Genomic DNA, 22,265 nt, shown 5'->3' with positions numbered 1-22,265 from the left:
GGCACCTCGTGCACGTTGTCGCGCCAACCGGCCCCTACCCAAACACGGCTAAACAATCAAAGAGCATGTCTGGAGCCCACCTGCAACATCGCATATCGCATCTCTCGCGCCCTACTAACGCAGCAGCATCACCACCCGATATCGCTTTCGTTGCATGTCTACCGCGCAGTAGTCTTACGTCGCCATCATGCCAGAGGACGACAAGTATGATGTGCTCGAGAAAATTGGTGCGTGTATGGCGGGCTCGGGACGCTGTCTCGGCCGTGGAATGGTATACTGATGGCCGCTGCAGGACATGGCTCCTTTGGGATCATCCGAAAAGTCAAGCGCAAGTCCGATGGCTACATCTTGTGCCGCAAAGAGATCAGCTACTGCAAGATGTCGCAGAAGGAGCGCGAGCAGCTGCAGGCCGAGCTGTCCATCCTCAAGGAATTGCGCCACCCCAACATCGTCGCTTACTTCGAGCGTGACCACATCAAGGCGAGCCAGGACCTACATCTATACATGGAATACTGCGGCAATGGAGATCTGGGGCGTGTCATCCGTGACCTGAAGAACAAGAACCTGGTGTGTGAGGAGGAATTCGTCTGGAGCATCTTCAGCCAGATCATCAGCGCCCTGTACCGCTGCCATTACGGCGAGGACCCGCCCGCTGCGGGCCGCAATGTCATGGGCCTGGCTGCCAACGCAAAGCCGTCCCGTGACGCGCGCTCGAAGCCCATGATTCTGCACCGTGACTTGAAGCCTGAGAACAGTACGTGGACCCTGATGACGTACCACTCACAGCACATGTGCTAACATCAACAGTCTTCCTCGGCGACGACAACTCGGTCAAGCTCGGTGACTTCGGTCTCTCCAAAATCCTCCAATCGCACGACTTCGCGTCCACCTACGTCGGCACCCCCTTCTACATGTCGCCAGAAATCTGCAAGGCCGAGCAGTACGGCCCCCATTCAGACATCTGGGCCCTGGGATGTATAATATACGAGATGTGCGCGAAGCAACCGCCGTTCAATGCGAAGACACATTTCGACCTCATCCAGAAGATCAAGTCCGGCCGATACCCAGACATACCCGCATGCTACTCCGCCGAGCTGCGTAAAGTCATTGCCAGTTGCCTGCAGGTCACCCCTGACCACCGACCAGATACCGCCGCGCTGCTGAACCTGCCAATCGTCAAATTGATGCGCAAGGAGGCGGAAGTAGTCAAGCTGGGACAAGACCTGAAGGAGCAGAGAAGGCTGGCTGCACACAGAGAACAAGAGGCCGCCATCACCATTGAGCGTATGCGCAAAGATATTGATGACCAGCTGCGTCGAGAGTGGGAAGTCAAGGCTCGCCTGGAGATCGAACGCCAGGTCAAAATACAGACAGAGGAGCGAGTCCAGAAAGAGTTGGCTCACTTACAGGCCGAGTTCGAGAAAGAGGTTCAGAAACGTGTCAAAGATGCGCTCAAGAAACACCCCAAGCGTCCCAGCTCGTCACCGAAACTCGCCCCGCGATCGAATACCCCAGTCATGCACCCGGCACCCGAGCACGAGCTGCTCTTCCCTGCTGACACCGAAGCGACTGTCGTGAGTGGGTCGACAAGCACACTCGGTACCAATTCTGGCTTTGGCAGCGGCACTGACATCTCTGCTCTGTCGCTCGAGGATTCTCCAGAACATCCAGAGCACGTTACAATCACAGCTAAGCTCAAACGCCCTACTCGTGCTCCTATCTCTCGCGCCCGCACGATGTTCGCACCCAATGCTCCTGCGTCGCCCGTAGACGTCCAGATGGGCGAACCCTCCCCAGCACCAGCTTCTCTCGCGGGTCTCTCACTCTCGCCCCGGAAAATCGTCTCTCGTCACAACATCTTTGCTGCCGCTAGAGACGGAGCCAAGAAATGGGAGGCTGAAGTACCGCCTTCGCCGACTGAGGAGGAGTGGAACGGCGACTTCGACGACGATGACGACCTCCCCGTTCTTCCGTCTCCCACACGCGCTCGCAGTGCTAACGGCAACCGCTCCGCGAATGACGACCCCTTCAAGGTCCTGGCCAATGCGGCGCGCCCACTCGCCAAACCTTACAGCCGCCTGGGCAGCACACCAAGCCTCGAACCTATTAGGAAGCCTCGACCCGTTTCGGCAGTTCCAATCATTGCCACATCACCCAGTCGACCGAAGTCGAAGTCCACCGAGGGGCTCTCCCCATCACCGCGAAGGACCCACCTGCAGCCCACCGCTGCTTCAGCAGCACGTTCTGAGCCTGCTGTTGGGCTGAAGTCGAAGAAGGGTAACGAAGCGATCCGTATACAGGCAATGCGTAACAATGGCGGAGTCCAGGGCCGCACACTAGTGGAGCTCCAGCAAGCAAGAGGCATCCCCGTCCAGACTATGAGTGACGACGAGGGCATCAGGAAGCGAGGATTTGGGTATAGGAGCCCGATCAAGCTAAAGAGTAAGGAGCCTGCAGTCTGGGATCCAGAAGTCGAGACGGAGATGCCCAGTCCGTTCATCGTAAGGAGTAAAAGGATAGTGCGGTGAGGCGGTCACCGAGTAATGACGATTGACGAACCATGATTTTGGCATGTTTGGATACCTCGGGAACAGGAGGGTGGCTTACTGCATAGACAGATCCGCCAGAGAGCGTGGTGTGAGAACGTTGGATTGACTTTGATCGTCCCTACTATGGCTCTGTCCAGTGGCGTTCTGTACAGCATTTTTGTAACTTCATTTCAGCACGCATATTAGCATCTTTCGGCGACATCTACGATGGGTGGGCGTTTGGTACAGCATTCGGTGGAGCGGGCTTGCTCCCTTAGAGACTTTGTATTGGAGGGTATTATTTGTTCGAAATGCTACCACGACTTATACTTCTATCCAATCTTCCGAGTGGACCGTACGGTGGTGACGGAACCTTAGATGATCTCCGCGCCCCACCAGATTTAAGCTCAGCCTTAGCGCCATGCAGAAGCTCGAGCTCCAAAATTTCCTACAGAACGTCACCAATTTCCAATTCGAACCTGTGATCACCAACACGAATCTCACACAATGGCGACCGCTGCTCCCGCACCTCCACCCACTCTCACGTTCCCCCGTCCAATCTTCGCCGCCGTCTCGCCCCACCCTTTCCTTCAAGCGCATCTCTCTGCAAACCAGGCCGCTCTGCGCGCCAACGGCCGCGCCGCACACGAATTCCGCGCTCCAGGCGTCAACACAGGGAGTCTCACACACAGCAATGGCTCAGCTGTAGTCCGACTAGGCAACACCAGCGTGGTGTGTGGCGTGCGCGCCGAGATCCTTCGAGAAGAAGACACCCCCGGCACATCCTCGCCCGCAGCAGTAAACGACGCGGACGGCAACGACAACGAAGACACCGAGGGTGACGAGATCGAGAGTCTGCGCCTCCTCGTACCAAATGTCGAACTCAGCACCGGCTCCACCCCCGCCCACATCCCCGGCAACGCGCCCTCCACTTTCGCCCAGTCCCTTATCACCCGCATACGCAGCTTGCTGCACTCGACGCGCTTGCTGCGTCCACGCGACCTGCGCATCACCTACACACCGACCACCAACCCCGAGGACCCGGAGGCTGCGCCCGAGACGCAGCTGAAGGGCTACTGGGTCCTGTACCTCGACGTGTTCTTCATCAGTATCGACGGCGCCGCGTTTGATGCTGCCTGGCTATCCATTCTCGCGGCGCTGAAGAACACAAAATTGCCGCGCGCGTTCTTTGACGAGGAGTTTGAGGGGATATTGTGCTCAGACGACCCGGCTGAGGCGGCGGCGCTGAACTTGCGCGGGCTGCCGGTGCCGAGCTCGTTTGCGGTGTTTGAGGGCAAGGGTGACGGCGACGGCGAGCAGGGCGACAGCTGGGTGCTGAGTGATCCTGATGCGTTTGAGGAGGGCGTGTGCCGCGAGACGGTGACGGTTACGGTTGACCGGGGGACGATTCGACGCGTGGAAAAGAGTGGTGGTGGAGTTGTTGGGAGGGAAACGATGAAGGCGCTGGTCAAGAGGGCGACAGAGAGGTGGAGTGTCGTTGAGGGAGCTGTCGGTGGGAGGGCTTGAGCACTTGGCGCCGCAAAAGAGCAATCACGATAGTGCATCGAGAACTGGAGAAGTGTCCAGAGAGCGGAAGAAGTGTTCAATCACCAGCATTATATAGAAGGTACGATACGTATACCAGAAGAAAGCTGCTAACAGGCAAGCATCGATGAATATCAAGACATTACGCTTTTTACATCTCAAGGGTATCCAAACGCAACGCACACCTCACGCCCTCACCCTTGGCTCAACCCCGCCTTCCCAAGTTGCTGCACCGGCGTCCACTTCGTCTCCTTCTTCCACTGATCGCCCCTGAGCGTGCCCTGCGCCAACTGCGAGATCAGATAATCCCTGCCCTTGATCATCCACACCATCTGGCTGGGCACCTTGAACCCATTGAACGCGCCGACGCCCTTCTGCGTGCCAATGGGGCAGATCTGCTGCTCCTTGGTGTTGGCTACGTAGTGCCGGTCGCCCGCGAACACGGTGCCATCCAGGTGACGCAGCAGATCCTGCTTGAGGTTCGTCATGACGACGGGCACCGCAAGCGAGAGATCCATGACGCCGCCGCGCGTGTAACTACCGACGTCGCCGAGGGCGTAGACGCGCGGGCCGGCGGATTCGTGCTCGACGCGCAGGGTTTGTGGGTTGCAGGCGAGCTTGTTGCGGTTGTCGAGCCATTCTTTAGGCAGGAAGGATGTGTTTGGGCGCGAGCCGGTGGCGTCGATGTAGATGTCTGTTTCGATCGTCTCGCCGTTGGACAGCTCGACGCGGGTCTTTGCGTTGGGCTCCTCTGAGATCTTGGTGGCGGTGACGACGCGTATGTTGTACTTGACGCTGCAGCCGAGTTTCTTCAAAAAGCCCTCTGCCGTTTTTCCAATACTCTCGCGCAGTACGGGGAGAAGTTTCTTGTCCGCGCAAATGAGCGTGACTTCGGCTTTGGGGTTCTTTGGCCCAGCAGCCATGAAGCCTGGTCGCCCATTCAGTATCTCAGCGATTTCGCCTGCTGTCTCGACGCCCACAGGTCCACCGCCGCCGATGACCACTGTCTTCGCAGTCTGGAGGCCTTTCTGGAACGAATCGTATACAGCCTCCAATGCTGCGCGATCAGTGGCCTGCGTGAACAGCGGACTCGGTGTCGTGAAGCCCGTTGCAATGATGAGTGCTGCGTAGGGAACTGTCTGCGTTTCGCCATCCACGTTTGTGATGCTCACACTCTGTCCCGCGGCATCGACGTGTGTAGCTGTACCCTGGATGAACTTGAACTTCGGGAATGCGTATGTAAAGGCTGGTTCGATAGGATAGAAGACATCATCGTAAGGCATCATCTTCTTGCTCACCAGCGCTCTCGGGGCCGCAAAGCGCCAGTACAAGTCCTTGGAGGGATTGACGAGGGTGACATTGTATGTTACATCGGCTTTCTTGGGGAGCTGTGGGATAGTGTGCTTGAGCGCGTAGTGTGCAGCGCTGATACCGGCGAAAGATGCGCCTAGGATGAGGATCGTTTCTGTGCTCATGATTGCAATTGTAGGACGAAGAGTACTGGAGAAGAAAAGGAGAACGGAGAGAAGTAGCACCTGCGACGCTACCAAAGTGAAGAGTCAAGACAGCGGCGCGCCCAAAATAAAGTTGAGCTTGCCCGAAGCTTCATCGTGCCTCAGGACTAAGAATGGGGAGCCGAGAGCTCGGTAGGTTATAGCAGATGCGGTGCGTTAGTGGTGGAACATCGGTAGTGAGACGTGAGAGGCATTCAACAAAACAGAGTGCTGTCAGCATCCTTTTCGCGCATTCAATCAGACGTTGTGAAAGTACACTCGGTTGCGTTGAAAGTTGTGCTTACTTGCACATCGCGTGAGTCTGGTGAGTTGGTGGCTGCTCATATCGGAAACATTGGTCGAAACCCACAAGTCTAAACTTGTTACCGTCTAGGCTCGGTAGCTCCCACACGGCTCCTGCCTTAGTCGACGAGGCTGTTCTGCGTGTCGCAGGATACAGATCGGACGTTTACATGACATGGTCAGGAGATGGCTAACTAGAAAATAGGCTTTTCTTTTCTTTACTGAAGACGTTGTAGTTCAAGACCATCTATCAACTCCGGCATGTAAGGTTGGGTAGATTTACTATCCTCTGGTAAAGGTTAACAGAGAAAGATGCATCTAAGTTCAACAGCAATATAAGACTTTCGCTCTCACTCGTTACTTACATGGTGCTGTCGTGCGCGTACAAGGTTTGCTCTCAATGCTCAACAGCACTCGTGCTCATTGCGATCGACGTTGAGGGGTCTTAACTGGCTGATCTTAGAACATGGAACTGAGCCATCCAATCGCGAACGCGCCTTTCATTCAAGAGGCCAAACCTGGATCTAAATCACAGAAAGTCACCAATCATTGTCCTCGTACGGTATCACATATCCTCCATAGGAACGGCTTCTTGCGTGCTGGGATTTTTTCATTTCATATCTTTCATGATACGCCAGTCTGGTGTCCACGTCAACGATCCACCGCGACTGCCCAACTCAAACAAAGCTGACGACTGCATGAGACTGGTAGTGTTGCTCATGAGCCGTCCATAGGCCTCCACTGCATCTGCGCTGCGGAGCTCCTACACACTTCGCTGCCTCGACTGTTTAACACAAAGCCAGCTTACTCGACGTCAGGCTTGTTGTCGGCCTTCTCGGCCGACTCAAAGCTGTCGCCGGCAACGAGATCGGGGATGTCATCATCATCCTCATCGTCATCCTTGCCCTCACCCTTCTCCTTCTGCATGCTCTGGTAGCTCTCGGCAAGTTTGCGCAGCGATGCGAGCGAGTCGGGGCCGAGCTGGTTAAGGATACCGGGGACGAGCTCGGTCAGCTCCTTGTCCTCACCGACACCGTAAATGGCGAAGGTGTTGGCGGGTACCGAGGCGTGAACTGTTAATTTGGTATTAGCACATGTACTCCTTCAACGCCAAGGCCTGGTGGTCTGGCAGACATGCACTGGCGCAAAGGACCTTTTGCGTGTGATGCCTGACACAATCCCTCGCAAGCCGTCAGAGTTAATGGAATTGTACCTACCCTTTGGTGCCGAGAAGTGAATGACGTTGCCGTCGCTCTTGAACATGTTGACCTCCTCAATAGCCTGGATAGGCTGGACGTTCAGCTTCTTGAGCGCAGCCTGGAGCTTCTTGTCGTCGGTGCCAGCGGCCCTGTGGACCTTCTTAACCTTCCTGCGGGGTGTGCCTTTGCCTCTGTATTATTCAATCAGCCTTCTATTCCATATTCAAGGTTCACGAGTCTCATATTCTGTCATGACGTGGGGATGGAAGCTCCGCTGAGTTTTATCGATGTGCGATGATGCATGGGCGGGGTGGTGGTAGATCGGGGAAGAGGTTTGCTTACCCTAATTACTCATGTTAGCGAATCCATTGCTATTCAAGCTTCAATCCGCAGGTCTTCAGGAAGGAGATGACCGCAAATTGACGGGAGACAACATACCAATGCGCACCGACGCTTGCATGCGTGCCAGCTTGGCCTGATCCATATTTGCGGTTGTGGGGGAGAGTGACTGTGGGGGGGTCTGCGGTCGCGGAATCGTCAGCCAGAGGTCGTGCAAAATTCGATCGGGATAGCTTCGAGCTTTTGGGTACGGGGACGGTTCGGACTCACCTAGATTCGGCGTTGTGAGGCAAGACTCAGCGTGGTGTTGCGGTATGTGCGGATTCAAGCTGCAAAGTCCGTGCACGCCTCGCTTGCTGTCGTCAGTTGCGGGGCACGATTTTGCATAGCAGTGCACCTCTCATGCGCATCACAAAGTCATCACGATACTTGACGTTTCTGCGTACGAGCTACGCTTTGTAGACTATCCATGAATATGGTGGTCTGGACACGCGTCGGGCATATGACATGGTTTCGTGTCGCCATTGAGCAATGAGGAAAGCCGCAGCAAGGGAACAACACATCCGAACACTACTTCACAAGATCGGTTCGTAGGCCCTGGGCTACAATTGACATGTTGATATCAGCAGAAAGTTGATCGTGCAAATCATTACAAGATAAATTGGAATTGGTATCATCGGTGCAGTACAAATAGTTATGTTCAACGACTGGCCTAATCACTCCCACTGTCTACAACATCGCCAGCCCAGCAATTCCTACGGCGCCCAGAACCCACGATGCAGCCTTTGCCTGTGACGCACCTGCAGGACTTGCTGTTGGAGAACTAGCAGCTCCGCTTCCACTTGCACTACTACTTGTCGTGCTTGTGCTGCTTGTGTCGTTGGGGTTGCCAGACAGGTTCTCCTGGGTCACTGAGACGCCGCTGCCGTTCTTGCAGTTTGTGCTGTAGTCCGACTGGGAGAGTGTTGTGCTGACCAGGTTGACATCGGCGCACTGCCTTGTCGTTAGCTTTGTCAGGTGACCATATGCATCTCTATAGCTTACCTGGTATAAACCACCGTCGCCGTGCGCATTGGTAATGACTTGAATAGAAGCCTTTGTGCCATCTGTGATATTCAAGTTCGAGGGGATGCTGACGTCGCCCAAGCAGAAATCTCCGTAGCCAGCCACCACGAATTGAGGCTTCAGGACGACGCTGAAGCCACTGGGGTTGTCGCCGACGGCCAGATACACAGCTACGTTGGTCTGCTGATGGCCCAAATTGATCTGAATAGGCGCGCCGCTGATGGGAAAGTCGCTGCGCTGCGCTGCGACAGTGTCATAGCCTCCGCAAGGAAAGGTGGACTCCTTGTCCTCGTCGAAGCCACGGGTGGCAGGGTACTTGAGGGTGAAGTGGGCAAGAGCAGCAGGCGCAAGTGCGAGCGCGACAATTGATTTGGACAGCATCTCGTTGTCTGGAAGCTTGTTGACTGAGGTGTGAATGGAGCGTCAACGATGGTAAGAACCCTTGAAGATGTGTAGAAAGAGGAAGGAAGAAATACTACTGTGCAAAACAAAGCTTATGGTATACGAAAGAGGGCGAGCCTGGGCGTGCTGCTGTACTTATTATTACCCAGTAGCATAGTAAAGCTCCCCGTATGCCGTGCATTCCGTCCCACGACTTCACGTGGCTCGCGCGTCGCGCCTCTCACTCCAGTCCAGACACGCCCTTACACCATTTGAGCAGGTGAGCAAGATCTTGCATCACTGGTGGAATTGACTAAAACGTTAACCACCATCAGGGTACGGTGCGCTAAGATGAAGGTGCAGGAGATGTGAGCAAGTTTCTTACCAAAGCGGCGATTCTACTCCAGCCACTAGCGTAGTAGCGGGGGTCTTGCTATGGCCCTAACAGTTCGGCCTCCACGCATTGAGTCCCGTTTCGCGATATCGGTACATGTTCACCGGATGGCAAGAGATACAATCGCGGGAATAAAGTGCGGCGGTGATGGTGGACCATCGCACAGGGTCAATCAAGCTTTGGCTAGCGGATGTGGCAGCGTTTGTATGTACAAGTGAACTGCGGGTCCTGCAGGGCGCCCCGCTCAAGAGGTAATATTATCACACTTTGGGAGGGTACAGGCTCAAGACGAGCTCCGGGCTCAGAGTCTTATAGAATTGCTCATGAAGAAGTGGTGTAATATTGCGTGTAGCGCTCGCTACCATTCTAAAGCATCGATGCTCAACAGCGCTTTTACATCGCCATGTTCGCCTGATTGAAACGACCCAAAGCCAGTTCGCCAATGAAAGTTCCTGCAAGAATAGACAAGAAGTAGCCGACGTTGAAAGTCATGACAGCCAACATACTGCATCAGTGTTAGCGGTGACTCTTTCATGAAACAGTGACTGCGCAACTTACAGAAGATACCCAACACCTGTTGCGACCATCATCAGGGCAGCTCTAGGAAGATCGACGCTGAATCTCCAGGGTTGAACAAGCCTCACCGGCGCTGAAACAATTCGCACATCCTCCTGCATCCCGTTCGTGGTCAGGATTCCAGTCATCGAGTTCGCGTCGTTCGCCTGTTCTGCAACTGCCTTCTCGCCTGCAACAACAACGTAGCGTCGTTTCATTGCGGTCTCCAGTGCTTTGGCCTCCAGGAAGCTCTTTGCAGTGAAGATGCCGCGGAGTGTAATAGCCAGGATAATGAGGAAGATGCATGTTCCGGCATACTGTCCGGCATTTTGCGGCGTCCATGCCTCCGAGTAGAGAGGTGTATTAGTTGCTGTGAAGAAGGCCATTGCCATTCCAGTGTGACTTGAGGTCGAGCCTCCCATGTCATGTCCGCCCATATCCATGTCCATGCCTGCCATTTCAGCACCGTGAGCAACCATCTTGACGTAGCGAGTAGATCGAGAAGAATTCAGAGGGGCTTAGAGGACTTTTAGGTGGGATGGGGTGTTCGGGGTGAGTTCCAGACTGACCTTCGTCTATGGGATTGGGCGATGATCACTTAAAAGTACCAAGATGTAATGCTGTGGGTTCCGGCGGACTGGGTAAGACAGAACCTTAGCATTGACGCATAAGATACGAAAGCAGTTTGTGCGATATTTTGCGGACAGAAGAGTTCGAATGCGTGAGTTGTTGCGACAGTCAAGTGATGTCAAGCCTGGGCTGATGCGCAAAGTGTAAGGGAATCTAGATGACACCTGCACAAGGTGACACGTGCCGGAGGCCTCATGCCGAGTGCTCGGCGGTGTAAACTGCGCGACCGGGACACGGCTGGCTCTATTGTCTGCGTGCGGAGACCGTAGCGACGTTCGAAGAGCCGTCGAGGGGAGGAGCGACTTTGAGCAGAATTAGCCGCAAACGGTTAGCGGCTGATGCTTGTGTCAAGCCACGCCCGCCAGGGTGCAACAAGCCCGACCCGCACACTGAACATGCATGCATCAAAAGAGCGAGTTTGAGCGCGTCGTGCAGTAGCATGCCGCTTATTACCAGTACGGTGGCTGGCGGCGACCGTGATCTTCGTGCCGGTTGACATACGCCACCTCTCTGTGTACCAAATCCGATCTCTTTGCACCTTCAGACAGACACCGTCTTGAAGTCAGAACTGTATCAGCACACTTGATACCAACCTCGGTAGTACAGCTTGATATGGCAAGAACCGCGACAGCAACAATGCGATAGCGAAGAACAACGCCCATCTTCACCCCACCTCAGAAAGTCGTTACGATCTACGCTGCGTTGGCGACTGGAGTGAAGAAACAAAAACGAAACATCTCTTTGCCGCATCGACCGGCACTCTAACACCATGAGCCACAGCGGCCATGGAGGGATGTCCATGGGATCGGTGGTCTTGCCTGCCCTTCCGGAGTTTCCCAAGTTCTATTACGCAGTTGTAGGGAGCGCAGTCGCTGTTGCGACAATCGTCAATATTTACAACGTCTTGTTGTGCAGACAAAGACTGTCCGCAGCAAGAGCAAGGGCCCCGTCGCCTGCAAAGCCGAAGTCCTTGTTCGCCGTATGGAATGCAACGGTGTTCGCTTTGACACGAGAAGCATCCAACTATTCCCTCCGGGTACCTCTTAAGGAACGATTCATAAGACTTCCGACTGTAGGTCGTACTACTTTGGTCTTGGCGAATGTGGTTGTCCTACTAGTGCTCTGTTTCTACGGGCTCAATCTCACCAATCAGTTCCAGAAAGAGAGCGTTGGATTTCGATGTGGTATTGTAACGATTGGCCAGCTACCCCTTATCTTCTTGCTCTCTGGAAAGAATAACATCATTGGACTTTTGGCTGGCGTGAGCTACGAACGGATAAACTGGCTGCATCGATGGGCTGCGAGATGCATGCTTCTGACGGCCACCATTCACATGGGCTACTTCTTTAGTTGTAAGACTTGCGTCCCAACACCTTGATTTGCCATTCGCTGACTCTCACACAGCATGGGCTCCGTACGACTACATCGGTGTCCAACTCAAGCAAAACAAGCTCGTGTGGCGGGGATTGGCAGCGTGGTGCACGCTCGTCTGGATCAACTTCAGTTCCTCAACACCCATCCGTGGATGGAACTACGAACTTTTCGTCGTTCAGCACGTAGCCTCATTCGCGCTACTCGTCGGTTTCACATATGTCCACGCCCCGCCGGAGCTGCAAGGTTATGTATGGGCTGCAGTGGCGCTGTTCTTCTTCGATCGTGTCATCAGGACATTGCGGTTCTTGTATGCCAACATATCTCTCTTCCACTCATCGCGTGATGGGCATGGGTTATTGGCGTGCAAGGCCGAATTCACACCACTAGCTCACAACACAACACGGATTACCATCAGAAATCCCTCCATCAGCTGGTCGCCTGGCCAACATGTGTTTTTATCATGTCAAAGCATCGCCCCTCTACAGAACCACCCGTTCACTATCGCATCGATCCCTGAAGATGGTAAGATGGAGTTCTACGTCAAAGCGCAGTCCGGGGGAACAAGGCGCTTCTTCAAACACGCCCAGAAATCACAAGACTTAGCTGAGACAACAACAAGGTATGGCGCCGTCAGGAATAGATCATCGGGGTTCGCTGACATTTCTTAAGACTGAAGACCGTTGCGATTGAGGGGCCGTATGGACGTCACAGACCGCTTCGCCAATTTGATAGCGTTGTCTTGCTTGCCGGAAGCACTGGAGCAACATTCACCGTACCGTTGCTACGGGACATTATCCAGGGTTGGAAAAATAATAATGACCCAACATTGACATCAAAGTCGTCGCTGTTGTCGCCACAGACCGGCGCAGTCACGCGCCATGTCCGCTTTGTGTGGGTTGTCAAAAGTCGCGGGCAGCTTGAGATGTTCGCTGAACAGTTGTCATCTGTATACACAGATTTCCAGATCCTGCAGGAACATGTGAGGGACATCAAGCTCGAAGTGACGGTCTACGTGACTTGCGATGAATCCTTTACTGACGAGCACGAATCGTTACTCTCCACTTTGACCGCGCCGAAGAACACAAAAGCATCAAACAAGGCTGTAGAGCACGGCATAGTAGAGCTCAGAAACCGCACAGGAGGAGGCAAAGACCAATACATCAAGGATGAGGTGATGGAAGTCACAACAAGTTTGTCGCGAGACCCAGACAACCAATGCCGCTGCCGCGCCACCGTCGACGAAGCCTCCACATCCTCCCCAGCACCGTGCTGCTGCTGCACACCTGCAAACGACGCAGACTCTTCCCGCGCCAGCTCATCGTCCGTACGGCCGCCACACAAGCAAACACTCCTCGTGCACCCCTCAATCCAGATCTTCAGCGGCCGGCCACAGACCAAGAGTGTCATTCGTCGCTCTCTCGAGCAGGCGCTCGGCGAGTCTGCGGTCGTGGTCTGTGGGCCGCAGGGCTTGGTCAGTGATGTGAAGCAGTGTGTTGTCGAGCTGAGTGATGAGCGGGCGGTGCATAAGGGGACAGGGGCGCAGGGCGTGTATTTGCACACAGAGAGCTTTGGGTATTGAGTAGACATCATACAGAGCTGATGAAATGAATATTGTAATTACTTGAATTCACATCCTCGCATCCTTAGGCCTATCTGACCCGACTAGCTATTTATTCCATATTAACGACGCTTATTTGTTCAGCTCCTCGGCCCTCTTCTTGAGCTCCTCCTTGCTCGCCGGCTCGGGCAGGTTGTCTGCGTGCACAGGGCCCTGTCTAGCTGTCAGCGTCCATCCGGCATGCTGCAGTTTATCCCACAGGAACGGTGTGCTGCGTACCGGGTTGGCCTTGTGCGCGTTGGCCGCGACGGAGCCGCCGCTTGTGGCCTCGTTGTCGACCTCTGTTGATGCGTTAGTGGGGTTGTGGTCGTGTGGGGCGGGCTAGGGCGTACGGTGGAGCGGGGCTGTGGAGGCGTTGGAGTCCTTGGAGTCCTTTGCGACCTGGTCGGTGATGCCTGGAGATGTTAGTGTGGGGACGTGAGGAATAGATGCGTGGGAAGGTGGGGTAGAGGGGAAGAGCAGGTTGACAGCACACATGCTTATAGAGATGAGATTACGTACTGCCGGAAGTGGTCTCTTCAGCTGGGTGGACTGGCATGTTGTCGGTTCTGTTGTTTGTTGGCCTTCTGTCTGACACGTGCGGATCTCCGATGTCTCGGAAAGCGTCCACAAACTCGAGGATGTGGTTTACCTTGGGTGTTGTGATAAAAGTGACGGCGGGTTTGCGAGCTCTAGTGTTTGGGTTGATAAGTCTAGAAGCTGGGTGAGGGTGGCATGTTTATAAGGCAGGCGCCAGTGGTGCGCAACTCGCGCGTCAGGAGGGCTCTGTTGCCGCGTGGTGACGTAGTAAAGGATGGTGAGATGGGCTTGGTAGGTGGGGCAATGAGCAGCTGGGCAGGTGCATCGGCTTAGCGCGGGGTATGTCTTGTGTGATGTTCATTAGTATGGCGATTGATTGTGGCAGGACTATTTGCTGTTGTAAGTAATTATGCTGTTCGTACAGGTGGTGGTGCTCAAGCCTCGGCCTAGTCAGACGTCATACATCTGAAGTGTCCACGGACTCGACATGATGTGCAGTAAATGGTATATTCTCGAGAAATACGAGCTATATGTCCCGCTGAGAGCTCTTCGTGAACGCCTGCAACTCCCAAATGTCAATGAATAAAATACAGGTCCAATGAGGGAATACCCTTAGTGCCGGTAGTCATGGCCTATCGCTGAACAAAAAGTACAAGGTCTTGAGCAGTTAACCTGGCGTACAAACAAACAGTGGTATCGATTGGGATAGCTGAAGCATGATGTGTCCGCCCATGAATGCAACGGGTTTACGAGACCATCCACCAGGCACCAGCAACAATGGCAACGAGGACAATGATGGTCAGGATACTGGCCCCAGCCTTGTCGCCGGTGGTGACAGCGTCGAAAGTAACGGGAGTCTGAGGTACGTCTGCTCCGGCATTGGGGTCAGATTGCGAAATACCACCGTTGTTCTGTGTAGCAGGGCCAGAGACAGTGGGATAAAGCAGACCCTGGACAACCTCCAAAGCAGCCATCTGCTCACCAACACCAAAGCTACCATCGTTCACGCCATTATCGATCCATCGGAGGCCGCAGGATGTCTGGTTGGCGCCTCCAATGCACTGCGCGGCCGCGGCTTTAGCCGACGCCTGGAGAAGTGGATCGATGTACTCGCGGGTCCAGGGGGCGATGACTGCAGTGTATGCCATCCAGCGCGCAAGATACGCCTTGAATGATCGCTGATCGACATCACACTTGCCGTTGTTCTCGCAAGCGACCTCAGTCATGACGCCGTCCTTGAAGAAGACACCAGCACCATCGATCAGACCCTTTAGGCGAGTCCTCCACAGATCATTCTGGGTCACATTCCACATAGCAGCAGCGCCAGCCATATGCACACCGGCGTTGTAGGTCCATTGGATGTGGTTGATGCTGGAGCAGTTCTGCTTGTCGTCTGTACCATCGTAAAAGTGGAAGTCCGGGCTCATGAGACCCACAGAAAGCTCCCACTCCCAAGCACGCTCGGCCCACTCCGCGTACGTGTCGTTGCCAAGATACTTGTAGAGACGCGACGCAATGTTGAAGAAGCAGCCGTTAGAGATGGTGTTCTTGTAGTTGTAGCCATTGTTGAAGGTGAAGATCTGCCACTTCAATCCTCCTCCACAGGTAGCATTGTCCCAACGGTCTTTCTGGGTGTTGAAGACGGCCTGGGCAAGGGAGAGCCAAGACGGCTTACCGTCTCCAAGGTCAGGCAGCTTGTTTTCAGCAGCAGTCATAGCGGCCATTCCCCAGAAGGCCTGGTCGTCATTTCCAAGCGTCTTGGTTTGGTTGGCCGGCATGAAAGCATTGTAGTCTCCAATCTGAGCCTCCATGGCCTGGGACGTAATGCCATTGTACTGGTCATCGCCAGTGTAGTACCAGTAGTCGATTAGAGCATTGAACATAGCACCGCATTCCCACCAGTAGTACGGATCTGGCAAGTTACCAGGTGTGTCGCCAACACGGTCACCAGTGTAGTACTGGCGCAGACCACCGGAGAGGGTCTTTGCGACCTGCTTGATGTTGTCTGCGCGTGTTAGCAGGAGTAGCGCAGCGCCGCCGAGCACACCCACCAGGCGAGTTGATGTCCAGCTGGATAGCACCGACGCCGGACAGGAGGACACTCGAGGCCCCTATGGCCCCAAGGGCAGAAGAGAACTTCATGGTGTGCAAGCCGAAAGCGCGGACAGATGAGTGCAGATCGAGGGCGAAGATGCCCAGAGTCAAGCGCCGGGCTTGGTTCAATTAAGGCGCCGCGCGGCAAGTTGGGAAATGGTTGACGTAGTGTTGAAACGAGCGACAGAATCCGGGGAAAGAGAGCGCCGAGGGCAACGCGCGGTCGACGGCGAGAGTGAATTATAGGGTTGCGCAGGTGGAGATGGCTAAAGAGTGTGGTTGCTGGGAGGCGGGACTTGGGTGGCAGAAGGGCTGGCTGGCTCGCGGGTTCAGGGGACCGACTGACGACGGCACCACGGATGCGCAGCCAGTTGCGAGTGTTCCAGGGCGAGTGCCTGCGCCGACGATCCTCGCAGCCGTCCGCAAGCAGGCAGTGGGTGCATTAGGCGCACGCAAGCCGGACTTCGGTCAAAGCAAGCATTCACCATTCTTCTTTATCGATTGTTGCGCACACACAAACCCGAGGCCCTCACGTCCGCATTCCAAGTGCCTGCAGTACCCAGCAATGCTTGTCTTGGGCTCTTGGTGAGGGCTCAGCAGCGCTCGGGCGACAGACCCTGGCGATTACGAGGCCCTGCTCCAGGCTCGAGCCAGCGCCGCCGGCCAATCTAATTTCGGCGCGCTTTGTTGCCACGCCAGCTGCTCACATTTCGCAGCAGTCGTAATGGCGGTGGCTGCGACCGGCACGTGACTGGCGGCGCTGCGCTGCCGTGGCGCAGACGCAGCGCAGGCGGGCGCGCGTGAAGAGGCATAAGAGCCATCGCACGCTCAAACTCAGGCGCTGCACTATTTTGCGCTTGCCCGTGTTCCTGTTACACCTGTCTAGACTCTGGAAAATCGCGGTTGTGTTGGGTTTCACGCCGCATCAGCCTCAAAGCTCTGACACACGCTGTCAGAGAGAACGCCCAGGTGCCCTGCCGAGCAGCCAGCTCTCCTCGCCGCTCCGCCTTCCTCGTCACCAACCACCGCTCCACACCCATCACCCTAACGACTTTCACGACACCATCCATCAACGCCCCAGTCGCACTCACCTAAACCGCTCACACACCCTTTACATCCACCATGGCCGACCGCGAGCAGCCCTACGACCCGTACATCCCTTCCGGCGGCGCCGGCCAGCAGGGCGCAGGAGGCCAGAATGGCAACGTGCGCACTGCCGCTCTCCAGGCGGTACGTTCCCACCGCGCATCCTGCGGAGTGCAGACCAGCTTTGCGACGGTTGCAGCATTGCAGAGTGTCGAGGTGCAGCAGTGCTGAAGTCGTGGTCGGGGGGCTGGTCTCGCAGTCCACAGACATGACATCAGCCTCGTGGCGACGACCACGCACGCCCAAGCAGCATTCCAGCACATGCTGGAGTCTGCGCTGCGTGCAATGCTCTCTGTGCTCGACCTCCGCACGCTCCGTCCCTCTGCATCGAGTGTTCCACGCAGCCGCTAACAAGTCGCACAGGAAATCGACAGCACCGTAGGCATCATGCGCGACAACATCAACAAGGTCTCTGAGCGTGGTGCCCGTCTCGACTCGCTGCAGGACAAGACCGACAACCTTGCTGTCTCCGCACAGGGCTTCAGGAGGGGCGCCAACCGCGTGCGCAAGCAGATGTGGTGGAAGGACATGAAGATGCGCATGTGCCTGATTGTCGGCATCATCATCCTGCTCGTTGTCATCATTGTCCCCTCTGGTGGGTGCTCCTGGTTACCGTTGTTATCGGGCGAGAGCTAACATTGTCAAAGTCGTCGCAACGCAGAAGAAGTAAACGCCCTCACGTCAGATACCACGAAACATACCACATAATAATTGCGTAACGGCGGACAGTCGCACGGCCACGAGGAGGGAGAGTGGTACCGTTGTGCACTGTGTTTATGACACCCTGTAGAATTTACGTCTACGACTGCGTGCGAGCCAGGCTCGATTTCTTGTCTTTCTTTGCTGCATTTGAACGACCGGCACGGAATGCGGTCCTGCATGACAGTGCTTGGGATGCTCTCTTACGATATGATACCTTAGGAGCTGTTCTGGGCATAGCCGGGAGACGCTCACAATGGAGTTCGAATGCTTTACACTCGTCTTCTTGTCCATAGCCAATGGCATGATACTCTGATAGACCTTGAGATGTTCCCGCGGGTGCTGCATTGCAGAAGGCAGGTACAGCACTCTGACTTTGGTCATGCAGGAACGAACGACACCCTCTTATCCACGTGATTCAGTCAGTCGATGCCAGGTACCAGCCCCTCACGAATCTGTATGACGTCTCGCAAGATTCTTGTGGATATCAACGCAGATCCACATGTGAACCTAGGAAAGTTGCGGAATAGCACAGGCAACGGCCAGCTGCGGTCCACAGCGGACCTCGAGATAAGCTGTCAGAGGTATTTTCAATATGTCGCGCACACGTGTCTGCTGCCAGGACAAGCCAGTGCAGAGCAGCTCGGTGTCATGCACGCAATTAACGCAGACGGCCTGATGGAGCAGGTCTGCAGCACGTGCAGTGAGGCTTTTGGGTTGCAGGATAATTTTTTATCAGATCCTTCATCTGATTAGCCAGCTCCACCAAACGCGGGCGCTGCCTTTCTCGCTCACGGCTGGCTGCCAAAGAGGGAAATTTTGCTCGAGCGACTTGGGCTGCGGCCAATAAGCCGGCGGTTCCCCAGACGCGGCCCTGGTTATCGCGCCACTTTGCGGGTTAGATACTTGACGCTGTTTGCGTTATCGGAAGCGAATTTTGTAGCTCAAAGCTTCAAGCGTCAATCCTTCCTGTCTGTCTGTCTGACTCTTCATCCCTCTACACGCCAATTCGCGCTCTCGCCGCCTTCCAGCCCTCGAGCAGCCTCCTTCGAGCCCCGCGAGCGAGACGGTCACCATGCAGGGCGTCGTACGAGCCGGTGCGCGCGCAGCAGCACGCTCGTCCCGCCAGATAGTTGCGGCTTCTGGTCGTAGGCACCTTCCTCGCGCCCTTGTCGCCAGCACCACCCCGAGCCGCCTGTACACCACCGGCGACGGCCAGAAGTCGTCCGTATACGCCGCCTTCCTCAACTTGCTTGCCAGCGCCAGCTCCCGCCGCGAAGTCGACCAGTACCTCGGCCAGTTCCGCTCCGTCAAGCCGCACCAGTTCGCTGTCGTCAAGGTCGGCGGCGCCATCCTCACAGACCACCTCGACGAGCTATGCTTTGCCCTGCAGCAGCTGCATGCCATTGGCCTGTACCCCATCATTGTCCATGGCGCCGGTCCCCAGATGAACCAGACGCTGCTGGACTCTGGTGTCGAGCCCGACTTCATTGACGGGATCAGAGTCACAGACAAGAAGACGCTGGGCATTGCGCGCAAGCTCTTCTTGGAGGCCAACATGGACCTTGTCATGACGCTCAAGCGGAACTGGGGGGTTCCTGCCCGTCCCATCACCGCTGGGGCTCTACAGGCAGACTACCTCGACAAGGAGAAGTGGAAGTACGTGGGCAACATCACCAAGATCAACCCTCGCGCGATCATGGACGCTATCGAGAACAAGGAGCTGCCTATCCTCTGCTCCATGGCCGAGACCGAGGACGGCCAGATCCTGAACGTCAACGCTGACGTCGTCGCTGCCGCCCTTGCGCGCCAGTTCGAGCCCATGAAGGTCATCTACTTGTCCGAGAAGGGTGGTCTGTTCAACGCCGAGACCGGCAAGCTGATCTCCCACATCAACCTGGAGGGCGAGTACGACAGCTACCTCAAGCAGCCCTGGGTCAGGTACGGCACCAAGCTGAAGATTGTCGAGGCTAAGAAGCTCTTGGACGGCCTCCCTCGTACATCCAGTGTCGCTATCACCCACCCGCAGAACCTCGGAAAGGAGCTGTTCACACACACTGGAGGCGGCACCCTGATCCGCAACGGTGGCAGCGTGAAGGAGGTCAGCAAGTTTGAGGATCTGGACATTGAAGCGCTCTCTCAGGCGTTGGCTCGGGAACACGGTGGCGCTGAGGCCGCCAACGGCGTTAAGCAGTACGTCGATAACCTCAAGAGCCGTCCATTCGAGGCCTTCTTCGACGATGCCATGGGCGTTGTGGCCATTGTTTACCCTCCAGGCAAAGATGGTGAATTTGCCCAGCTCTCTACTTTCACCACTACCAAGGACGCTTTCCTTACCAACGTGTCCGACCTCGTGTTCGAGCGCATGAAGCAAAAGTACCCCAAGATGTACTGGGTTGTGGAGAGCCAAGAGCAGAACCTTATCAAGTGGAACTTGGAGAAGACTGACGGCTTCCTCCGCCGCGAGAAGGAGATCTTCTGTTGGTGGGGATCAGCAGAGTCTTCCGAGATCTTCGGTCTTTTGGAGAACTACTCGAAGCAGGGCCGCTCCATTCTCAAGGACAGCCTTGAGTCGCAGTTCAGGAGAGCCGCAGACTTCGTTGCAGGCCTGAAGCAGGGTCAGCAGGCTCGCAGCTACTCAACCGTTGCTGGCTCGCGAACAATGGGTCAGTCTGCCAGGCCGTCGTTGAGGCAGAGCAAGATCGCCTCTACTGCATCGCGCGGCTTTGCTACATCCGCCTCGCGTTCCCAGGAGTCCACCAACCCCAATCCGCCATACGGCAACAAGTTCGCGAGCAAGGACTACCCCTCAAAGGTCGCTCTTATTGGTGCTCGTGGGTACACAGGCCAGGCGCTGATCGATTTGCTGAACAAGCACCCTAACATGGATCTGCGTCATGTTTCGTCCCGTGAGCTCAAGGGTCAAGCACTTGAGGGTTACACCAAACGCCAGATCACATACGAGAACCTGTCTCCCGATGATGTCGAGGCGCTGGCCAAAAAGGGCGAGGTTGACTGCTGGGTCATGGCCCTGCCCAACGGTGTCTGCAAGCCTTTCGTAGAAGCCATCGAGCGATCCGGCAACACGCAGTCTGTTATTGTAGACCTTAGCGCAGACTACCGATTCGATGACAAGTGGACCTACGGTCTTCCTGAGTTGGTTCCCCGCCGCAAGCTCGATGGTGCTACACGGATAGCGAACCCTGGCTGCTACGCAACCGCCGCTCAGCTCGGTATCTCACCACTTCTTGAGTTCATCGGTGGACAGCCTACTGTCTTCGGTGTCTCTGGCTACTCCGGAGCAGGCACCAAGCCCAGCCCCAAGAATGACGTGAACAACCTCACCAACAACCTGATCCCTTACAGCTTGGTCGACCACATTCACGAGAAAGAGATCTCGAGGCAACTCGGCACCGAGGTAGCGTTCATTCCTCACGTCGCTGTCTGGTTCCAGGGTATCCACGTAAGTTATCCTTTCCTCTGTACGAATGCAGTGATCTGACGTTCTTTAGCACACGATCTCCATCCCTCTCAATCGCACCATGACCTCGCGCGACATTCGCAACCTGTACCAGGATCGTTACGCCGGCGAGAAGCTCGTCAAGATTGTCGGCGAGTCGCCACTCGTCAAGGACATCTCGGGCAAGCACGGTGTTGAGATCGGTGGCTTTGCTGTTCACAGCTCCGGAAAGCGCGTCGTTATCAACGCTACAATTGACAACCTGCTCAAGGGCGCGGCGACACAGTGTCTGCAAAACATGAACTTGGCTCTCGGTTATGCCGAGTACGAGGGTATCCCGTACTAGATGACACGAATTTGGCAGACCTCGTTAGTACTGCAGTCATCATCGGAATGTGTATATCCTGGCTGTAGGCTGGGCTGCACGTTTGGGTTTGGTCAGGAGGCATATACTGAAGAAGTCAAGGTTGAGTAGGCACGAAGTGAAGAGCATGGACATTAGGCGCGCGACGGCTGGGGCGTAAACACCATTAGAAATGGAGGTTCCTTGTACATACCACATTGTACTGCTTGTAAGGTATAAAGTGTAATACCTAGCGCTAGGTAGGGCTGTTCAATCACATTTCACACTCAACACGTACCACATCTTGCCAAATCGCGTCCCATCGAACTCCTACATCGGGACGACCATCGTCCGTCAAGCGTCGATCATCTGCATGCAATAACGCTGTCTTCCCAAAACTTCGGATCCAGTATGGGTACACTTGCAGATGAGAAGCGATTCGGGAATGCAGGTCCGGGGGCTGTGGGTTCGTAGCGTGATTGTCAGCCTTATTTATTTCCCAAACTGGGACAAAGGCCGTAGTCCTTGCCTGGTCAGCGGCAGGCAAATATAGGAAGAGCAGACAACCGACTGGGAGATC

The 22,265-nt window shown here is 55.4% G+C and overlaps 10 protein-coding genes across 10 annotated transcripts; 5 read left to right on the top strand and 5 right to left on the bottom strand.

The window, feature by feature from the left end:
• Window positions 1–89: 89 nt before the first annotated feature.
• Window positions 90–2,876, top strand: C7974DRAFT_34375 (kinase-like domain-containing protein). Its single transcript, XM_046139319.1, has 3 exons — window positions 90–227; window positions 293–754; window positions 808–2,876. The coding sequence occupies exons 1-3, from the start codon at window positions 188–190 to the stop codon at window positions 2,526–2,528; spliced, it is 2,223 nt and encodes a 740-aa protein (XP_045993951.1). The 5' UTR covers window positions 90–187; the 3' UTR covers window positions 2,529–2,876.
• A 111-nt stretch (window positions 2,877–2,987) lies between these two features.
• On the top strand, window positions 2,988–4,216 carry C7974DRAFT_400591 (exoribonuclease family protein). The gene has a single exon (XM_046142522.1). The coding sequence runs from the start codon at window positions 3,036–3,038 to the stop codon at window positions 4,053–4,055; it is 1,020 nt and encodes a 339-aa protein (XP_045993950.1). The 5' UTR covers window positions 2,988–3,035; the 3' UTR covers window positions 4,056–4,216.
• On the bottom strand, window positions 4,217–5,889 carry C7974DRAFT_400590 (uncharacterized protein). Its single transcript, XM_046142521.1, has one exon. It carries the CDS (start codon window positions 5,546–5,548, stop codon window positions 4,268–4,270), a length of 1,281 nt encoding a protein of 426 aa, XP_045993949.1. The 5' UTR covers window positions 5,549–5,889; the 3' UTR covers window positions 4,217–4,267.
• Window positions 5,890–6,673: 784 nt separating this feature from the next.
• C7974DRAFT_416019 (NAC domain-containing protein) lies at window positions 6,674–8,853 on the bottom strand (the record flags this gene model as incomplete). The annotated part of the gene is made up of 4 exons (XM_046143948.1): window positions 6,674–6,942; window positions 7,087–7,259; window positions 8,183–8,400; window positions 8,452–8,853. The coding sequence occupies 4 exons, from the start codon at window positions 8,851–8,853 to the stop codon at window positions 6,674–6,676; spliced, it is 1,062 nt and encodes a 353-aa protein (XP_045993948.1).
• Window positions 8,854–9,567: 714 nt separating this feature from the next.
• Window positions 9,568–10,703, bottom strand: C7974DRAFT_400586 (Ctr copper transporter-like protein). Its single transcript, XM_046142520.1, has 2 exons — window positions 9,806–10,703; window positions 9,568–9,752 (listed from the first exon to the last, which is right to left on the bottom strand). Exons 1-2 carry the CDS (start codon window positions 10,279–10,281, stop codon window positions 9,641–9,643), a joined length of 588 nt encoding a protein of 195 aa, XP_045993947.1. The 5' UTR covers window positions 10,282–10,703; the 3' UTR covers window positions 9,568–9,640.
• Window positions 10,704–10,720: 17 nt separating this feature from the next.
• Window positions 10,721–13,425, top strand: C7974DRAFT_400584 (ferric-chelate reductase). The gene is made up of 3 exons (XM_046142519.1): window positions 10,721–11,784; window positions 11,837–12,425; window positions 12,476–13,425. Exons 1-3 carry the CDS (start codon window positions 11,202–11,204, stop codon window positions 13,383–13,385), a joined length of 2,082 nt encoding a protein of 693 aa, XP_045993946.1. The 5' UTR covers window positions 10,721–11,201; the 3' UTR covers window positions 13,386–13,425.
• Window positions 13,426–13,496: 71 nt separating this feature from the next.
• Window positions 13,497–13,962, bottom strand: C7974DRAFT_416016 (uncharacterized protein; the record flags this gene model as incomplete). Its single annotated transcript, XM_046143947.1, has 4 exons — window positions 13,497–13,577; window positions 13,644–13,705; window positions 13,757–13,819; window positions 13,926–13,962. The coding sequence occupies 4 exons, from the start codon at window positions 13,960–13,962 to the stop codon at window positions 13,497–13,499; spliced, it is 243 nt and encodes an 80-aa protein (XP_045993945.1).
• A 359-nt stretch (window positions 13,963–14,321) lies between these two features.
• C7974DRAFT_34142 (mannan endo-1,6-alpha-mannosidase DCW1 precursor) lies at window positions 14,322–16,192 on the bottom strand. The gene is made up of 2 exons (XM_046139276.1): window positions 15,995–16,192; window positions 14,322–15,948 (listed from the first exon to the last, which is right to left on the bottom strand). Exons 1-2 carry the CDS (start codon window positions 16,083–16,085, stop codon window positions 14,690–14,692), a joined length of 1,350 nt encoding a protein of 449 aa, XP_045993944.1. The 5' UTR covers window positions 16,086–16,192; the 3' UTR covers window positions 14,322–14,689.
• Window positions 16,193–17,159: 967 nt separating this feature from the next.
• Window positions 17,160–17,853, top strand: C7974DRAFT_378833 (synaptobrevin; the record flags this gene model as incomplete). Its single annotated transcript, XM_046140426.1, has 3 exons — window positions 17,160–17,267; window positions 17,547–17,778; window positions 17,831–17,853. 3 exons carry the CDS (start codon window positions 17,160–17,162, stop codon window positions 17,851–17,853), a joined length of 363 nt encoding a protein of 120 aa, XP_045993943.1.
• A 1,104-nt stretch (window positions 17,854–18,957) lies between these two features.
• On the top strand, window positions 18,958–21,688 carry C7974DRAFT_416013 (Aspartate/glutamate/uridylate kinase; the record flags this gene model as incomplete). The annotated part of the gene is made up of 2 exons (XM_046143946.1): window positions 18,958–21,345; window positions 21,395–21,688. The coding sequence occupies 2 exons, from the start codon at window positions 18,958–18,960 to the stop codon at window positions 21,686–21,688; spliced, it is 2,682 nt and encodes an 893-aa protein (XP_045993942.1).
• Window positions 21,689–22,265: the final 577 nt, after the last annotated feature.

This window comes from Boeremia exigua, assembly GCF_020726555.1.
Source record: "Boeremia exigua strain MPI-SDFR-AT-0100 chromosome Unknown C7974scaffold_10, whole genome shotgun sequence".
Lineage (NCBI taxonomy): Eukaryota > Fungi > Ascomycota > Dothideomycetes > Pleosporales > Didymellaceae > Boeremia > Boeremia exigua.
The sequence above is the reverse complement of the archived record's forward strand: the minus strand, read 5'-3'. Positions and strand labels throughout refer to the sequence as shown.

Bases quoted from the DNA above. Each gene is read 5' to 3' on its own strand.
- C7974DRAFT_34375 (XM_046139319.1), top strand. From the start codon at position 188: ATGCCAGAGGACGACAAGTATGATGTGCTCGAGAAAATTG. The intron at 228-292 runs GTGCGTGTATGG...TGGCCGCTGCAG, and splicing joins TGATGTGCTCGAGAAAATTG to GACATGGCTCCTTTGGGATC. The intron at 755-807 runs GTACGTGGACCC...TAACATCAACAG, and splicing joins TGACTTGAAGCCTGAGAACA to TCTTCCTCGGCGACGACAAC.
- C7974DRAFT_400591 (XM_046142522.1), top strand. From the start codon at position 3,036: ATGGCGACCGCTGCTCCCGCACCTCCACCCACTCTCACGTTCCCCCGT.
- C7974DRAFT_400590 (XM_046142521.1), bottom strand. From the start codon at position 5,548: ATGAGCACAGAAACGATCCTCATCCTAGGCGCATCTTTCGCCGGTATC.
- C7974DRAFT_400586 (XM_046142520.1), bottom strand. From the start codon at position 10,281: ATGGTTGCTCACGGTGCTGAAATGGCAGGCATGGACATGGATATGGGC. The intron at 9,753-9,805 runs GTAAGTTGCGCA...ACACTGATGCAG, and splicing joins ACAGGTGTTGGGTATCTTCT to TATGTTGGCTGTCATGACTT.
- C7974DRAFT_400584 (XM_046142519.1), top strand. From the start codon at position 11,202: ATGAGCCACAGCGGCCATGGAGGGATGTCCATGGGATCGGTGGTCTTG. The intron at 11,785-11,836 runs GTAAGACTTGCG...ACTCTCACACAG, and splicing joins CATGGGCTACTTCTTTAGTT to CATGGGCTCCGTACGACTAC. The intron at 12,426-12,475 runs GTATGGCGCCGT...ACATTTCTTAAG, and splicing joins TTAGCTGAGACAACAACAAG to ACTGAAGACCGTTGCGATTG.
- C7974DRAFT_34142 (XM_046139276.1), bottom strand. From the start codon at position 16,085: ATGAAGTTCTCTTCTGCCCTTGGGGCCATAGGGGCCTCGAGTGTCCTC. The intron at 15,949-15,994 runs GTGGGTGTGCTC...TAACACGCGCAG, and splicing joins GCTGGACATCAACTCGCCTG to ACAACATCAAGCAGGTCGCA.